This window comes from Mauremys reevesii, linkage group 5 (assembly GCF_016161935.1).
Source record: "Mauremys reevesii isolate NIE-2019 linkage group 5, ASM1616193v1, whole genome shotgun sequence".
Classification (NCBI taxonomy): Eukaryota; Metazoa; Chordata; order Testudines; family Geoemydidae; genus Mauremys; species Mauremys reevesii.
The window spans coordinates 80,022,246-80,036,848 of NC_052627.1; the positions used below are offsets into that span (position 1 = coordinate 80,022,246).

General features: G+C 39.3%; 1 protein-coding gene and 1 long non-coding RNA gene across 10 annotated transcripts in view; one reads left to right on the plus strand and one right to left on the minus strand.

Moving 5' to 3' along the window:
• The window catches only part of LOC120405904, a 148,776-nt gene that overhangs the window by 14,241 nt on the left and 119,932 nt on the right, over positions 1–14,603 (plus strand). For all 6 annotated transcript variants that reach the window (XR_005598976.1, XR_005598977.1, XR_005598972.1 and 3 more), the window contains exon 2: positions 11,203–11,429. This is a non-coding gene — a long non-coding RNA (uncharacterized LOC120405904). The remainder of the gene's footprint in view (positions 1–11,202; positions 11,430–14,603) is intronic.
• Positions 8,107–14,603, minus strand: part of PDLIM3 (PDZ and LIM domain 3) — a 42,048-nt gene continuing 35,551 nt past the window's right edge. For all 4 annotated transcript variants that reach the window (XM_039539832.1, XM_039539831.1, XM_039539835.1 and 1 more), the window contains 3 exons: positions 11,273–11,403; positions 9,412–9,523; positions 8,107–8,552 (listed from right to left, as the gene is read on the minus strand). In XM_039539832.1, the coding sequence (XP_039395766.1) occupies positions 8,363–8,552; positions 9,412–9,523; positions 11,273–11,403 (433 nt within the window). In that variant the 3' untranslated portion in view covers positions 8,107–8,362. The remainder of the gene's footprint in view (positions 8,553–9,411; positions 9,524–11,272; positions 11,404–14,603) is intronic.

A 14,603-nucleotide genomic window follows, 5' to 3' on the forward strand; every position in this document is an offset into this window, starting at 1 on the left:
TCAAGAGGACCAGCAGGCGACTCAAACGCTGCTTGGACTAATGAGGGAGCAAACGGACACGCTCCGGCGCCTTGTGGATGTTCTGCAGGACCGCAGGCAGGAGGACAGAGCCCTCCTTCAGTGTATCTGCAACCGCCCTCCCCCGCCACAAAGTCCCATACCCCCCTCACCCAAAATAACCAGAAGGAGGGGCGCCAGGGGCCGTGAAAACTGTCACTGCACCCCAGCAGAGTGCTCAAGTACCCAAAAGCTCTCATTCCCTAAATTTTGAGAAGTCCTTCCCTTCCTGACTCACCCAAGCCCAAATCCCAGTTTCATCCCCTAACTGTCTAGTTAATTATTAAAAATATTTTGCTGTTAATTACTGTTTCCGTCATGTTTTTTTACAGAAGACTGTGTTTGAAGGGTGGGGTGGGGAAGGGGGTTGGTAATTGCATAGGACGGTCACCTTTACCAGGGTACAGACACGGAGGCAGGATCAGCAGCAGGTCACACACACAGTGCAGTCAGTAGGCACCCATGTCAGTATGGGAGGTGGTTTCCAGGTTCTGTGTGGGTGGGGGGGGGATGTGACTTTGTAGCAGGGGAGGGCGGTTACAGCTCTTATGCAGCGGTCCTTGTCCTGGACCGCAGAGTCACGCAGCAGAGGAATCTGTATCCGTCCTCCTCTGCCACAAGGTCACATAGCCCCCGCACACAGAATCCCAAAAAGGAGGGATGGCAGGCTCCGTTGAAACAACCAGTCTTGCACTGCGGACCGCTCTAGGAACAGGAGCCTGTCATTCCTCGAGTTTAGAGGCGGTCTTTACATCACTGCACACCCTACGCAGCACAGTCTGCGTCCCAGTTTCAACCCTTTAACGCAAAGTCATTAATAAAGAAATGTTTGTTAAGTAACAATGGAACATGTATTTTATTTTTACACGTGTGTTGGAAGTGGGGGAAACGGGGTGAACGGGGTATGTAACTGCAGAGGATAGTCAACAGTAACTGGGTAAAGAAACGGGGAGGTTCAGCTTCTCTGTAAAGAAACTGAACAGTCACAGGTCACGCTGCTCGCTGCTCGCTGGTACTTGAAGAGTTCCTTGTTGCTGTCCAAGGCGCCTGTATAGGGCTTCATGAGCCAGGGCATTAGCGGGTAGGCTGGGTCCCCGAGGATCACTATAGGCATCTGCACATCCCCAACAGTTATTTTGTGGTCCGGGAAGAAACTACCTTCCTGCAGGTGTCTAAACAGACCGCAGTTCCTGAAAACACGCGCGTCATGAAACTTGCCTGGCCACCCGACGTTGATGTTGGTAAAACGTCCCTTCTGGTCCACCAGTGCTTGCAGCACCATTGAAAAGTAGCCCGATTTCTCAGCAGCTGACTGTGGAAGAGGTGGATGATAAGGTGCGAGGAGGTGAAAACGGCCATAACTGCAGCGGTCTCCATGCTCGCAGTGCTGTGGCGTCCGCGCTGTCACTGACCAGAAAAGTGCACGAACAGATTGCCCGCAGGCGCTTTCGGGGAGGGTGGGCGTGATTGACGGTTCAATGATGACAGTTACCCAAAACCACCCTCGACACATTTTTTCCCCCAGCAGGCATTGGGGGCTCTACCCAGCATTCCAATGGGCACCGGGACTGCGGGAACTGTGGGATAGCTTCCCACAGTGCACCGCTTCCAAAGTCGACGCTGGCCCCGTTAGTGTGGACTCACAAAGTCGAATTAGTGTCCTTAGTGTGGATACACAAATTTGACTTCGTAAGGTCGATTCCACAAATTCGAATTAAGTTGAATCGAACTACTCTTGTAGTGTAGACATACCCTAACTAAATCTTCCTCTCACCTTTCCACACACATACACATGCACAGACGGTTCTTTATGGAAACTCAAACATTCTCTGTTGCTCTGCCCCATCTCTGTATGTCTGCTGTCCAGTATTTCATTTGTATTTTTTGTAAGAAACCCCCATCCACAGAAACAATCATTTGATTTTTGCTGCATGTCATTTTCCTAATGAAGTATAGTGGTGTATATTTTCCTTGTGACTGTACGCAGAACTAAATTCCTGCGGTTTACTTGTGTGTTAGTTAGTTTACTTTTAAAAATATTATGAGGTATCAGAGAAAGAAAAGCAGACCTTTTACATTTGCATTAAAAATATATCATGATCTGAAAACCAGAGGCCAGTTTGAAAAAGATATAATTAATTATTTTAAGTGTCCTAAAATCAAAAGGACTTGAAATACACCTCTACCCTGATATAACGCTGTCCTTGGGAGCCAAAAAATCTTACTGTGTTATAGGTGAAACCGCGTTATATTGAACTTGCTTTGATCCGCTGGAGTGAGCAGCCCTGCCCCCCTGGAGCACTGCTTTACTGCATTATATCCGAATTCATGTTATATCAGGTCGTGTTATATCGGGGTAGAAGTGTATATATACAGTACAATTTGGGTTGAATTATACCTTTGCCCTGGGCTTGAAGCAAAGAGGAAAGGGTTGTTGCATTGCCCTTGGAACAGGCTGGAAGGCAGATTGTAAGTCTAACTACGGAATTTCCTCTTGCTCCAAGTGGGAAGTACGCTGTGCCAGATCTTCATGCATCATACTCCCCTGTAGTGCTGTTGCAACTATAGTGGCCAGCATGTTGATGCAATGAAGCCAAGGCTGCCCCAGTTTCTTCCCTCATGCACAGTTGAGGGAATAACGACTCTTCCCTATGGCTGCTACCCACAGTGAGGGCACACCAGGCAGGACTGTAATGGGTTGCTTTATGTTGCATTACTCTGTTGCATGGCCATGAATACTAGCCACAGTATGGCCCTCTGTATTAATATAGAAACTTCTTTTTGGATTGACTGTGTTGGCATACAAAAGTTGACAATTATACATATTTTCATTATTTTTTGCCTTTGATTCTTCTGTGTAAGCCCATTTCTCCATAGCCTACTCTGCTCTATTTAATATCAGTTTCTTGTAGGCAGCTGAGTTGCTTACAAGATTCTTAAGAAAGGTTAATTCAGGCTCCTGACTAAATATTTTTTAACAGAAAAAGAAGGTTGAAAGCAGACCAGAGACCTCTAAGAAACTGTTTAAAAGGCAAGACAGACACAGGGCGTGGGAAGGTGTGTGTATATAACACACAGAATATGACAATACTTTGTGTATAGTCATTTTCACTTTTCACATCACCCTCATCCTGTTTGTTTTTCACAGATTAACAAGGGAAAAAAAGAAAATTTAAAGTAGACATATGTGAATGTAAAGCTAAACATTTAATGGGAAATTGGAAAGAAGGCCTAGCATCTTTTAACAGATTATATTAAAATGTTTTAGATTTCAAATAATCAGTGTCCCTTTAACACAAAGTGGATTTGATTTAAATCACTAGTCAGGAAGACTCGATTTAATCATGCATTCTTGTTGGTTGTTATAACCTTAATACATATTCTTCACAACTCAGAGATAGATGTAGATTTCATTTTTAGAAGGTACACACTATACATTTTTAAAGTGATTTATTTTGAAAACTTTTCAGATTAGTTTTACAGCTATCTCAGAAAGTGAATGATTGATTATTTCATTTACCAAAGGTAATTGAATCAGATATTTATGAAGTCATTGGGAGGTGAGCTATCTCCAATTCAACAGGTTAATTGTTAATATTTGGAGGATTTTCTTGCCATGCTGTATTAGGAGGAGAACATCATCAGACAGACATTAACGTTGTTTTAGTTAAATAAAACAATTTAATGTATTCTGGATTTTTTTCTTCAACAGCAAACGTATAATATTTCAACAAAACAAGCATATGAATTTTTTAACTTAGTTAAACATTCAAGTTTTTTAAAATCAGGTTAGTTTTTGTTTTGTTTTGATCTAAAATAGTTAAATGAACTATTTCAAAAAACAAAAAACAAAAATTAAATCAACTATGTCAGCCAGGTCAACATGAGAAACTTAAAATATTGGCTTCTGCAGCTAACTCAGTCATCTTCACCTTCATTTTCCTGTTTTTTCATAATCTGAAAAAGAAAAACAAGCTTTTCTGCTTTTTCAGGTCCCAAACGATTTCTCAATTTGGAATGAATTAGTCCAAAGGAAGAAAATATTCCTTCTACACCAGCAGAAGAAGTTACTGCTGTTAAAAGTGAGATTGTCACTTCAACAGTCTCTGAATCCAAGTGCTTAAGTGACTTCCACCAGTTCACTGGTGTGACTTTCTTTAAAACATCATGAGCAAACATATATTTTTTGAATGGTTCACCCTTAGCTCTGAAGTTTATTATAGTTGGCATTATGGAGGAATGATTGCTGGATGTCCATGTCATAGCCAACTCCTCTTCTTCAGCAGTTAAGGTTTGACCCTGGTACTGAGTATTGAGAATATTTGCAAGAAAATGAGCTGGAGATAGTGCTTGTCCATTCGTTTTTTTAATGCTTGTAATTTAACTCTATCGTTGCATATTTCTCTTTTTAAGATCTCACTCAGTTCCTTCCAAATTTCAACAGTGTCAGCAATAAAACAGCTGTTTCCCTGCATTTTGTTCAAGGCTACAGAAATAGACTTCAGGGTACTCAGCATGTGTTCAACATTTCTCTTAAGCCCAATGTTGAGAACTTTGGCTGTGACAGTGCCATCTATTTTTCCATGACTTTGTTCACAAACTGTCATGCAGATTAGGCCAGTTCTTGATATAGTGCTCAAAACAGTCCACTACTGAGTTCCATTGCACGTCTTGTGGGAGAGTTAGTTAGCTTGGTTCCTCCTACTTTTTTCAGAGCAGCTGCTGCAAAGTGGTTGTTATGGAAATATTTTGCAATTTTAACATTAGCCTTTATTTCTGGAACACTAAAGTCTTTGGCTAGGAGGTCCATCAAATGAGCACTGCAACCATATGTTATTAGCTTGGGACTCTCTTCTAAATTTCTTTTCATCTTGGATACATTTGCAGCATTGTCTCTGACCAAGCTGTGTACTAGACATTTGATTTTTTTCCCCACAGTTTGTTACAGCTTTTACTGCGATTTCTTGTAAGTATTCTGCTGTGTGTGCATTTCCTGATGTCACACCTTACAGAAACAATTGATACAATAGAAGAAGGGAATGTCTTCATGCACGTATGACAGGATCATTGTGGACATTGCTCCACACATCAAGACACAGGTTAACAATTTCACCCTCTATACCTTTTGCACACTGCTCAATTTCTCTTTCTTACACTTTATCCAGCAATTTGCTTGCAACATCTGCTCTGTTGGGTGGACTGTATTCGGGTCTTAATGACTGAACCATGTTAATGAAGTGTGGGTTCTCAATCATACAGAAAGGAGAGTTTGATGCATAAACAAACTGGGCAATTTTTTCATCAATTACCTTTTTTGTAATCTGCTGGTTCTTATCACAAACTTATTCTATGGTTGTTTCTGGATGGTGGAACTTTTTTTTTCTTTTTGCTACAGGTGATATACTGTGGCAATGTGACATACATGATGTGACTGAAACACTATCATTGGCAAATAACGCTGAAACTATAGAAAATGATGGTGAGCATGAAGGTGGATAGTCTTCAGAATCCTGTATGTTGAGGATGGATTCTCCTAAACAAAATAAGTCAATGCAGTTATTTAATTATTATTACCATACTGCTCATTTAGTATTACTCTTTGCATTCACTGACACTCAGTATTACTTTAATGGTGAAATTGTAAAAGGAAGATTTTCCTATTTCAGCTATTTATTTTTTATCACAACTGCATCTAAAATGATAGTACCATAGAGTAACAACTATATTTTTTGCTCAAATATGAGAATTCAAGAATAGTCCAGAAGGAAGACAGGCAGTCCTTAAGAAAGCAGTATGAAATAAAAAAGTTTACCAACCTGAAGATCCTGCAGGCTGTCTGTCAGTGAGGGTTGGCTTGCCTCCCAAGGCCTGTGAGACTGGGGGATTGTTTACTACAAAAGCAATTTCTCCTTTCTTGGTGTTGACACCTCCTGATCAATCATTGGGAGTGGACCACATCCAACCTGACCTAATTGGCCTTCAACACTGGTTCTCCACTTGTAAGATAGCTCCCTTCTCTTCATATGACAATATATATTTATGCCTGTTTCTGTAATTTTCACTCCATGCATCTGAAGAAGTGGGGTTTTTTACCCATGAAAGCCTATGCCCAAATAAATCTGTTAGACTTTAAGCTGCCACCAGACTTGTTGTTTTTGTGGATACAGACTAACACGGCTACCCCTCTGATACTTATTTTGTGTTTTAATCCAAACCAGTGTGCGTTTGACTAAAGTGTTTGGGGAAAATCTCAGCTTGGCTACCACAAATGTGCATGGTCCTTTTCACTTTGAGGGAGAGGTGGACCAGGTATTAAACCCATGTGCTGGCCAGATTTGACCAGAGCAGGACGGTACTGCACTGGGGTCCTAGGCTGGGAGGCTGGTGGTTAGATAGTCTGAATGTGACTGCAGAGGGGTGTGTCCCTACCTGTGTGAATACTGGTGGAAGTGCAGGCTGGAGGGCTTTGCAACTTGTTCTAGCAGCACAATGTGAGAGGGAGCCCAGGGTGGTGGGTTACAGGGCTCAGTGGTACCCCAGTTCCAAGTGGCACCCCGGGGGGAACCCGTCACACACACTTTCTCTCATTTAATACCAGAAAGGCAAAATACAAAATCTTGATTATATAGATTTATTTCTACTTTCAATTTTTATTAATAAAGAAATGAACATTACAAACTATGATTTTAAAACATAGATTACACTTAAGCTTCTCAGAATTGTACGTATTCCTTGCGTTCCTACTTTCAAAAGAAAATTTAGATTTACTTTACAGAATTTCATTAATGGAAATATGTAATAATGCATATAGTCTTCCTGGTGCTTTGGAAGCACTATTTTGAGGGGTTTAAAATTAATTAAGGAGCCATCTTTATTTAAAAAGTCATATTGTGTATTGTTTGTATATGCACACTCTTGTTATATTTAATATGTGGTGACATGGACAAATTTTATAAACATTTAAACATTTAAATTTTGAAATAGTACATTAAGGAACCTTGAGAATTGTTGAAATACACAGACGTTAGGTTTCAGATTTCAAGGTGCAACTTTAATGGGGTTTTTAGTATGTGTTTAAAACATACACACTATGTTATTTTGATTCAGTGTTCTGCATGATTTAAGATCTTATGATAGAATTGGGAAAATATTTAGGGGCTTTCTGTGCTCAGTTTTTCATGTCTGTATGCTTGATGTGAAAGTTTAATTTTTTATAGCATAAATTGTATTTAAATACAGTCATAAGCAATTTACTGTGGTTTTGATACTTACTGTAACACTAAGGCTCAATTTTTCATATAGGTGCGCACCTAAGTGTACATGGACTTGTACACATACCTATTGGAGGCACATAGTTCTTCAGATGCACATGTGCAGAGTTGTGTATCTACACATACCTATAAATGCACACAACATTGGAAGATAGGCAAGACTAAGACAGGCCTGAGTAAAAGTGCATACATATTTAGACATACTCCTGATTGAAAATTTGGTCCTTAGTGGTTTTCAGAAAATGCTCAGCTGTAAGCATTTTCTTTGGCGTTCACCAAGTATTTAGTGCAGGATCTTTCCTTGGCATATTTTAATTCTCAGTAATTATAAATGATGCTGAAGTTTTTTAAATTTACCAAATCTAACTTCATTATGACCATATCTGCCCATTTTTGCTATTTGTATGTGTGTGTGTGTGTGTTTGCATTTGCATGTCTCCATCAGAATTTCTTGGAAAGTAAATGAAAACACACACTCATTGTAGTTTGCACTCTGTAGTTCACTGAAATAATATGGGACATGCATTCTACTCTACTATAAGCAAGCTTCACTATGCTTGCTGTTCTATTATATAAAATTAATATCAGTCTTTTATTACATTTGTTGCACCAGGAAGTGTAAATAAATAGACTCTCAAATATCAAAGTAAGGAAAGCAAAGCTTGTTTTTGTGGGTAATGATAGTTGAATGATTTTATGGCTGAAGCAGACATTGATAACTGCAGTTTGATAATATAGGTGTAAAATTCCTGCGTTTTTTAGTGGACTGACCCTTTGAGGGATTGAGTTATAGGAGTTGCTGCCTTATACTCCATTAAATTACACTGGCAGCTTCAAAGATAATTACTTTGCAAAATGTTACTGGTATATATGCTATTGCTGGCTAATGAGGCTTCTGCATCACTCCCACCTCCAAAAGAAAATGTTTAAAATCTGCTACTTTGGATTAAGGCAGTAAGTTCAGTCAGTTGTATTGTGGCTCTAAGCTGATAATGTCTTTTTGTGTGCATGCGTGTGTGTCCGTTAGCATAGGACTAGCACTTTGGATAAACGGTAACTGCTTCATATCCCTCTGGTGGCCTCATGCGGGCTCGCGCATGAGTTTCACAGTATAATTGTCCCTCCACAAAGAAGTAGCCCTTTTGTTTTAGGTTGGTATTGCAGTCAGAGCACACAAAGCATTCTGGGTGCCGGTACTTGTCACGTGCCTTCACCACTGTACCACTGTTTATGAAAATAAAGAAGAGAAAACTAGATTAATAGAGGAGAATGAATTTAGAGTAGGACAGAAATGCATGGCAACATGACGTATAAAATAAATACTGTTTCTCTATCATAGGGGGCTTTTTGGTAATGCCCGTGGAGTTATGTGCATGTTCTGCCAAGTGCTAGGAAAATATTTTAAAGCTGGAAGTTGACTCTGAGCAGACCTTTTCCTGTGTAAATATAAAATGCCATATGGAAGTCTCAGAACTCCACTGGAAGATCAGTACTTCAAAGACCACTGCGTCTTTCAACTATCATATACAGGGTATAATGTAGCCCAGCAGCCAGGGAGTGAAAAGAGTTTAGAAAACGATTCCTCTGACTTAGCCACCAAGACCTGAGTTCAGGATTCTCTGTATCCCTGTTTGGAATTACTGACACCATTGAGATCTATGGCTGGGAATTTCAAAGGAGCCAGAAGGAATGAGAACTCCCATTGAGTTGGATACCTTACTCCATTCGGCAGCTTTGAGAATCCCCGCCTGATACAGTACAGGCTATGCGGCTGCTCTTTTCAGTATATGTATTAATGGTAGAATGTGGCAAGAGATACCAAGAAGCTTGAACTCAGGCCTCTACAAGTGAAAAATAAGTTATATTTGAAAAGTGATCTGAATGTACAGAAATGTTTAAGACATTATGTTAATGATTTTGGACAGTTTATTTTTTTAAGCTTTTCAATGCACCTGTAATTTTTTTGATTTTTCTAAAATTACAAACAGAAAATTCCTTAGAAAATCCTCCTGTATTTTGTAATCCCTTTTCAAGATTTATGCTATAGCTATAACTTTATTAAAATTAAGAAAAAACAACTTACACAATGCCATTTCCACATTTGTCACACAATGGCACTTTTTGTACACTTCCTGCACCAGAAGGCATCTTTGTTTCTGGTGCTCTCACGCTCCTGGTACCAACGGGACGTCCATCTGAGAAACAGAACATTCTCATTTATTTACAGTATAATACAGAAGCATCTGGCTATAACTAAATGCTTGCTTGAGGGTATCCACTTCATATTGATTTATAAGTAAGGCCCTGCTTGAATTGCAGGACGATTGTCAAAAAATTGCTGCTGAGTTGCGGACAAGCCATGGAAAACTGTGGAAAAGTAATAATGGACCTTATTATTTGTGGTAATAAAGTCCATTATTATTTTTCTGTGATTTTTCTGCTGTCAGCCATCAGGTGCTGAAAGCGGCAGCCCCCCAACTGTCAAAATTGTGGTGGAAGCGTAATATTGCTGAATCTGCAATTTCCATAATATCGCAAGTTAAGTAGGACCTTATATATAAGCTTTTGCTTTCATTAAGTAATGTTAGAGGTTCAATAACCTTTTTTTTTTAATTTTGAGGGGCCAAATCTTGCCTCATCAATGTTAGTGGGAATATTGCTATTAACTTCAGTGGGAGTAGGATTGGCCCTGAGTGGTGTTCTGTGTTAAAGTCAGCTAATGAAAAGATTACTTGTCATTAAGGCTACGATTTAGTCATGGGTATTTTTAGTAAAAGTCATGGACAGGTCACGGGCAATAGTGACTTTTGCTAAAAATACCCCTAAATCTTACCTGGGGGGAGGGGCAGCCCAGGGCCCCGCTGCCCTGCTTCTGTGGCCTTGGGCGTGGGGTGGCCCATGGCCATGCTGCCGCAGCTCTAGGCAGCGGCAGCCTGTGGGCACTGCTGCTGTTCCTGAACCACTGCTCTGGGGCAGCGCCCGGAACCAGTTGCCTGGGAACCCTGAGCCCAGACCAGCTGCTTGAGTGGCCCTAGAGTCAGCCACTGTAGCTGCGGAAGTCACAGAGATCCTGGAAAGTCATGGAATCCGTGATCTCCGTCTCCAATCTGGGTGGTCCAGGGCCCCGCTGCCACTGCTCTGGGTCGGGGGGCGGCCCAGGGCCCGTGAAAGACTCGCATCCTTATTTGTTATCTATAGAGTTAACCTTCAAATTCATTCTGAAAGATTGATAACACAATATGAATAAAAAGTCATATAAAAATTTAAGCAAAAATCTATTATGACATTATACATGCCTTTTCTTGTAAACTCTTAATTTTAGATCAATTTTGTTTAAATTCTGCTCATTATATTTAGTACAGATATAATAAAATTGTCAGAATTTCATATGCTTTTTCCCATCAGTTTTATTGTGAAAAACTCATCAATTATAGTATTTTTGATAGAGTATAAGTAAGGGAAAATGCAAGGGCAAACTGTATTCTTTTCAACCAATTTTCAAGCATCATTTTGTTTTTTTTATTTAGAAGTGTGTGCAAGAGAAGAAACTTAATTGAGGAAAGAGTTTAAAATTCTTCCCCCTTCTTTTCCTGGTTTAGAAAGAGATGGCCAATTTTCTTTTCCTGTTTCAGTGGTATTTTTATCTCATCCCAAAACTTTTCTCATTCAACATTTTTATCATTCAGTCAAAACATTTTTACACATTATCAGTCTTAAAAACCTGACAAGAGAGTCTGAAAAATGTGATTGATAAATGGAAGTCTTAAGGCTAGTTAATTGTCATAGCACATGTTAAATATTTAATAAAAGGGGTAAAGCAGTAAAATGTGAAATTGAATTTTATAGCTCTAATCCTTGTATATCTTCTTTTCAGGTTTTCCCCTTTCAACACATGGAAAAAATAGAGTGCTGGGAACAGATATATACAGTAAATTGCTGCTAACCAGAATCCTCGGAGACTAAATCCTGGAGCACCTTAAATGAGCCAGATTGACGTGGTTGACTGGGCCCTTCCGGATTGTCATGCAGCATCCTGTACACATCAGATTGAGGTACAGAGGTTGGTACTGGTTCACTGCAACATAGGCAAGGGATGAGCAGGTAAAGAGAGTTAACCAATATAACTTTAAAGCAGTAGAGCTACCAGACATAAGAGTATGATTCAATAAACAAAGTTATGATAAAAATCAGTTTACAGAATCATTGAATAGACCTTTCCCCCCACCTCACCCCACTAGATTGGCATGCTTTGTACAGTGGTGAAGTTTTGATATATCTTTCTTAACTAAATGAGTATGCCTGTTATTGCCGCACAGTAGTCTCATAAGCAAAGTTCTCATTTTACAAATAAATATCAAAGTTTATTCAAGCTCAGAAAAGTGACTGTTAAAATGGCACCTTCTGATTAAGCAACATATCCAAAGACTGTGTCTTTGAGTCCGATTTCTGCACTTTACTGATAAATCCAGTTTTAGTACTATTAGCCCAGTAGAGCAAATACAATCAGGGGAGAGTAACCTGGATTTCATATAAGTGCTATTTACTATTCTATTCTACCTTATGCATCAGCTACATTTAGAATGCAAAATCTTTATTACTGATGATGCTGAAAAGACAGAACTTAGCTTGATTTTCAGATCCTAGATTTAGTTTATGGGACTGGCAGTTAGAAAAGTCATCTCTTGATTTATAAATTTAAAAAATTAGATGTAGAAGTTTAGCTAGAGAATAAATATGATACCTTGTGATATTATTTTTACAGTTACTTTTCTGGCTATAGCTGCATTGGAAATGGGCCATTGCTTGTTTTTACCCTCAAAACAGCTGCAGCCCTATAAGTCTGCAGCCAAGTCACCAGCTGCTCTTTGACCTAATTTCCAGAATACCATTTTCAGGTCAAATAGCTTCTGGGGTAGTATTAAAACATGATATCACTCACACTATTAAGATAGATTTGCAGAAATCGGAACAACCCAGTCTTTTGGCAGGGCATCATCAGCCAATCACTAGTTAATATATTAATTATGATAAAATAATAGTCATTGTGATTTACTTAACTTATGTTCATAGGAAAAGACAATGAAACAAATGTTCCAGTGGCAAATGTTTAAAAACCTAGCTTTATTAAATGAAAAATCTGTTTTGTTTTGTTTTGTTTTTTTAAATTAAATAAAATTGGTCTGTTGCTTACTTTTTGAAGTGGCTGCCTTAACAAAATAAACACACAGGATGAAAATCAGGCCCCAATTAAAATCAATGGCAAAATTCCCATTGACTTTAGTAGGGCCAAGATTGTATCCCTAATATTTCATAATAGCTGTCTTATATTAAGCATTATTACTAACAAGATATACAGGTATGGTGAAGAACGGACACCCTGGATGCATTGTGAAGAATTAGGCTGAAGACAAAGGAGTTTCAATTTTTTGAGTATTATGGGAACTAAGTAGAAGCAGTATCATATACTTTTAATGAAGCATATTACTGCATTTATTCAGAGATAAATGTTAATGTTAAGTCTCTCATTATGAGCTTGCTCCTACTCCCAACCTTATGCTTGCAAGGGGGTTGGATTGGGCTTTGTGTGTGTCCATCTGTCTTGAGTTTCTTGAGAGTAAGGTTTAGAATATGAAATGGAATAGAAATAGACCCAGGCCTGGTCTACACTGGGGGGTGGGGGTGGGATCAATCTAAGTTATGCAACTTCAGCTACGTGAATAATGTAGCTGAAGTCGATGTACTTAGACCTACTCACCACGGTGTCTTCACTACCGTGAGTCAACTGCTGCCACTCCCCTGTCAACTCTGCTGGTGCCTTTTGTGGCGCTGGAGTAGAGGGGTCGATGGGAGAGCGCTCGGGGGTCAATTTATTGTGTCTAGACTAGACGCGATAAATTGACCCCCGCTGGATTGATCACTGCCCGCCAATCCGTCGGGTAGTATAGACATACCCTGAGTGACTGGTCAAAAATCTTTTATCCTGTGTTTGCACGTTGGATGCCTTGATTGTCTATAATCCTAATTTGTGGTCAAACTGGGAGGTCATATTCAGTGGGGGCCTAGAGAGGGCTGTCCCAGGTCTGGTACTAGTTATTGTTGGATAATGAGAGTATGCTTATGAAATTTATGGATGACACCAAGTTAAGAGGGGTTGCAAGCACTTTGAAGGAGAGGATTAGAATTCAAAATGATCTTGAGAAGTTGGAGAGTTGGTCTGAAATCAACAAGTTGGAATTCAGTAATGGCGAAGGCAAAATCATATGTACAAGTACAAAATGGGGAATAACTGGCTAGGCAGCAGTATTGCAGAAAAGGATCTGAGGGCTATAGTGGGTCACAGATTTAATATGAATCAATAATGGGATGCAGTTGCAAAAAATCAAGTATCATGCTGAAGTGTATTAATACGAGTGTCATATGTAAGACACAGGAGATAATTATTCTACTCTGCTTGGCACTGTGTGGCCTCGGCTGGGGTATTGTGTCTAGTTTTGGGTGCCACACTTTAAGAAAGAGGTGGATGAATTGAATAGAATCCAGAGGAGAGTAACAAAAATTTATAAAAAGTTTAGAAAACCTGACCTGAGGAAAGTTAAAAATAACTGGGCATGTTTAGTCTTGAGAAAAGAAGACTGAGAGGGGACCTGATAACAGTCTTCCAATATGTTAAAGACTGTTATAAAGAGGACTGTGATCATTTGACCTTCATGTCCACTGATGGGCTTAATCTATAGCAAGGAAGATTTAGGTTAGATATTAGGAAAACCTTTGACTTAAAGATAATTAAGTACTGGAATAGGTTACCAACAGAGATTGTAGAATCCCTGTCATTGTAGTTTTTAAGAACAGGTTAAACAAACATCTGTCAGGGTTGGTCTAGGTGTATTTGGCCTTCCTCAGGATAGGTGGGATGGAGTGGATGCCCTCTTGATGTCCTTTCCAGCTCTACATTTCTGTGATTCCCCAACCAGATATCTCTGAGCTGTTTTTAAAACAGTGAACTAAATATCTTTCCTCCTCAGCATACTACTTTTTACTCTCGGTGAAAGTATTGTACATAAGACATATGCATTGTTATTAAATTTACTTTGGCGAACAAAGACTGCAGCAAGTCAAAGGAAAAACCTTCATTTAAGTTTAAAAAAAAAATCACAATTTTTTTATTCCTACTAATCGTTGATTTTTTAACTCCTTACCCGATTTACTAATTTTTAACATGTTCCCAAGAAAAATCATAAGTAATGGTTGTAGAATTACTTGTTACCCACAAAATTT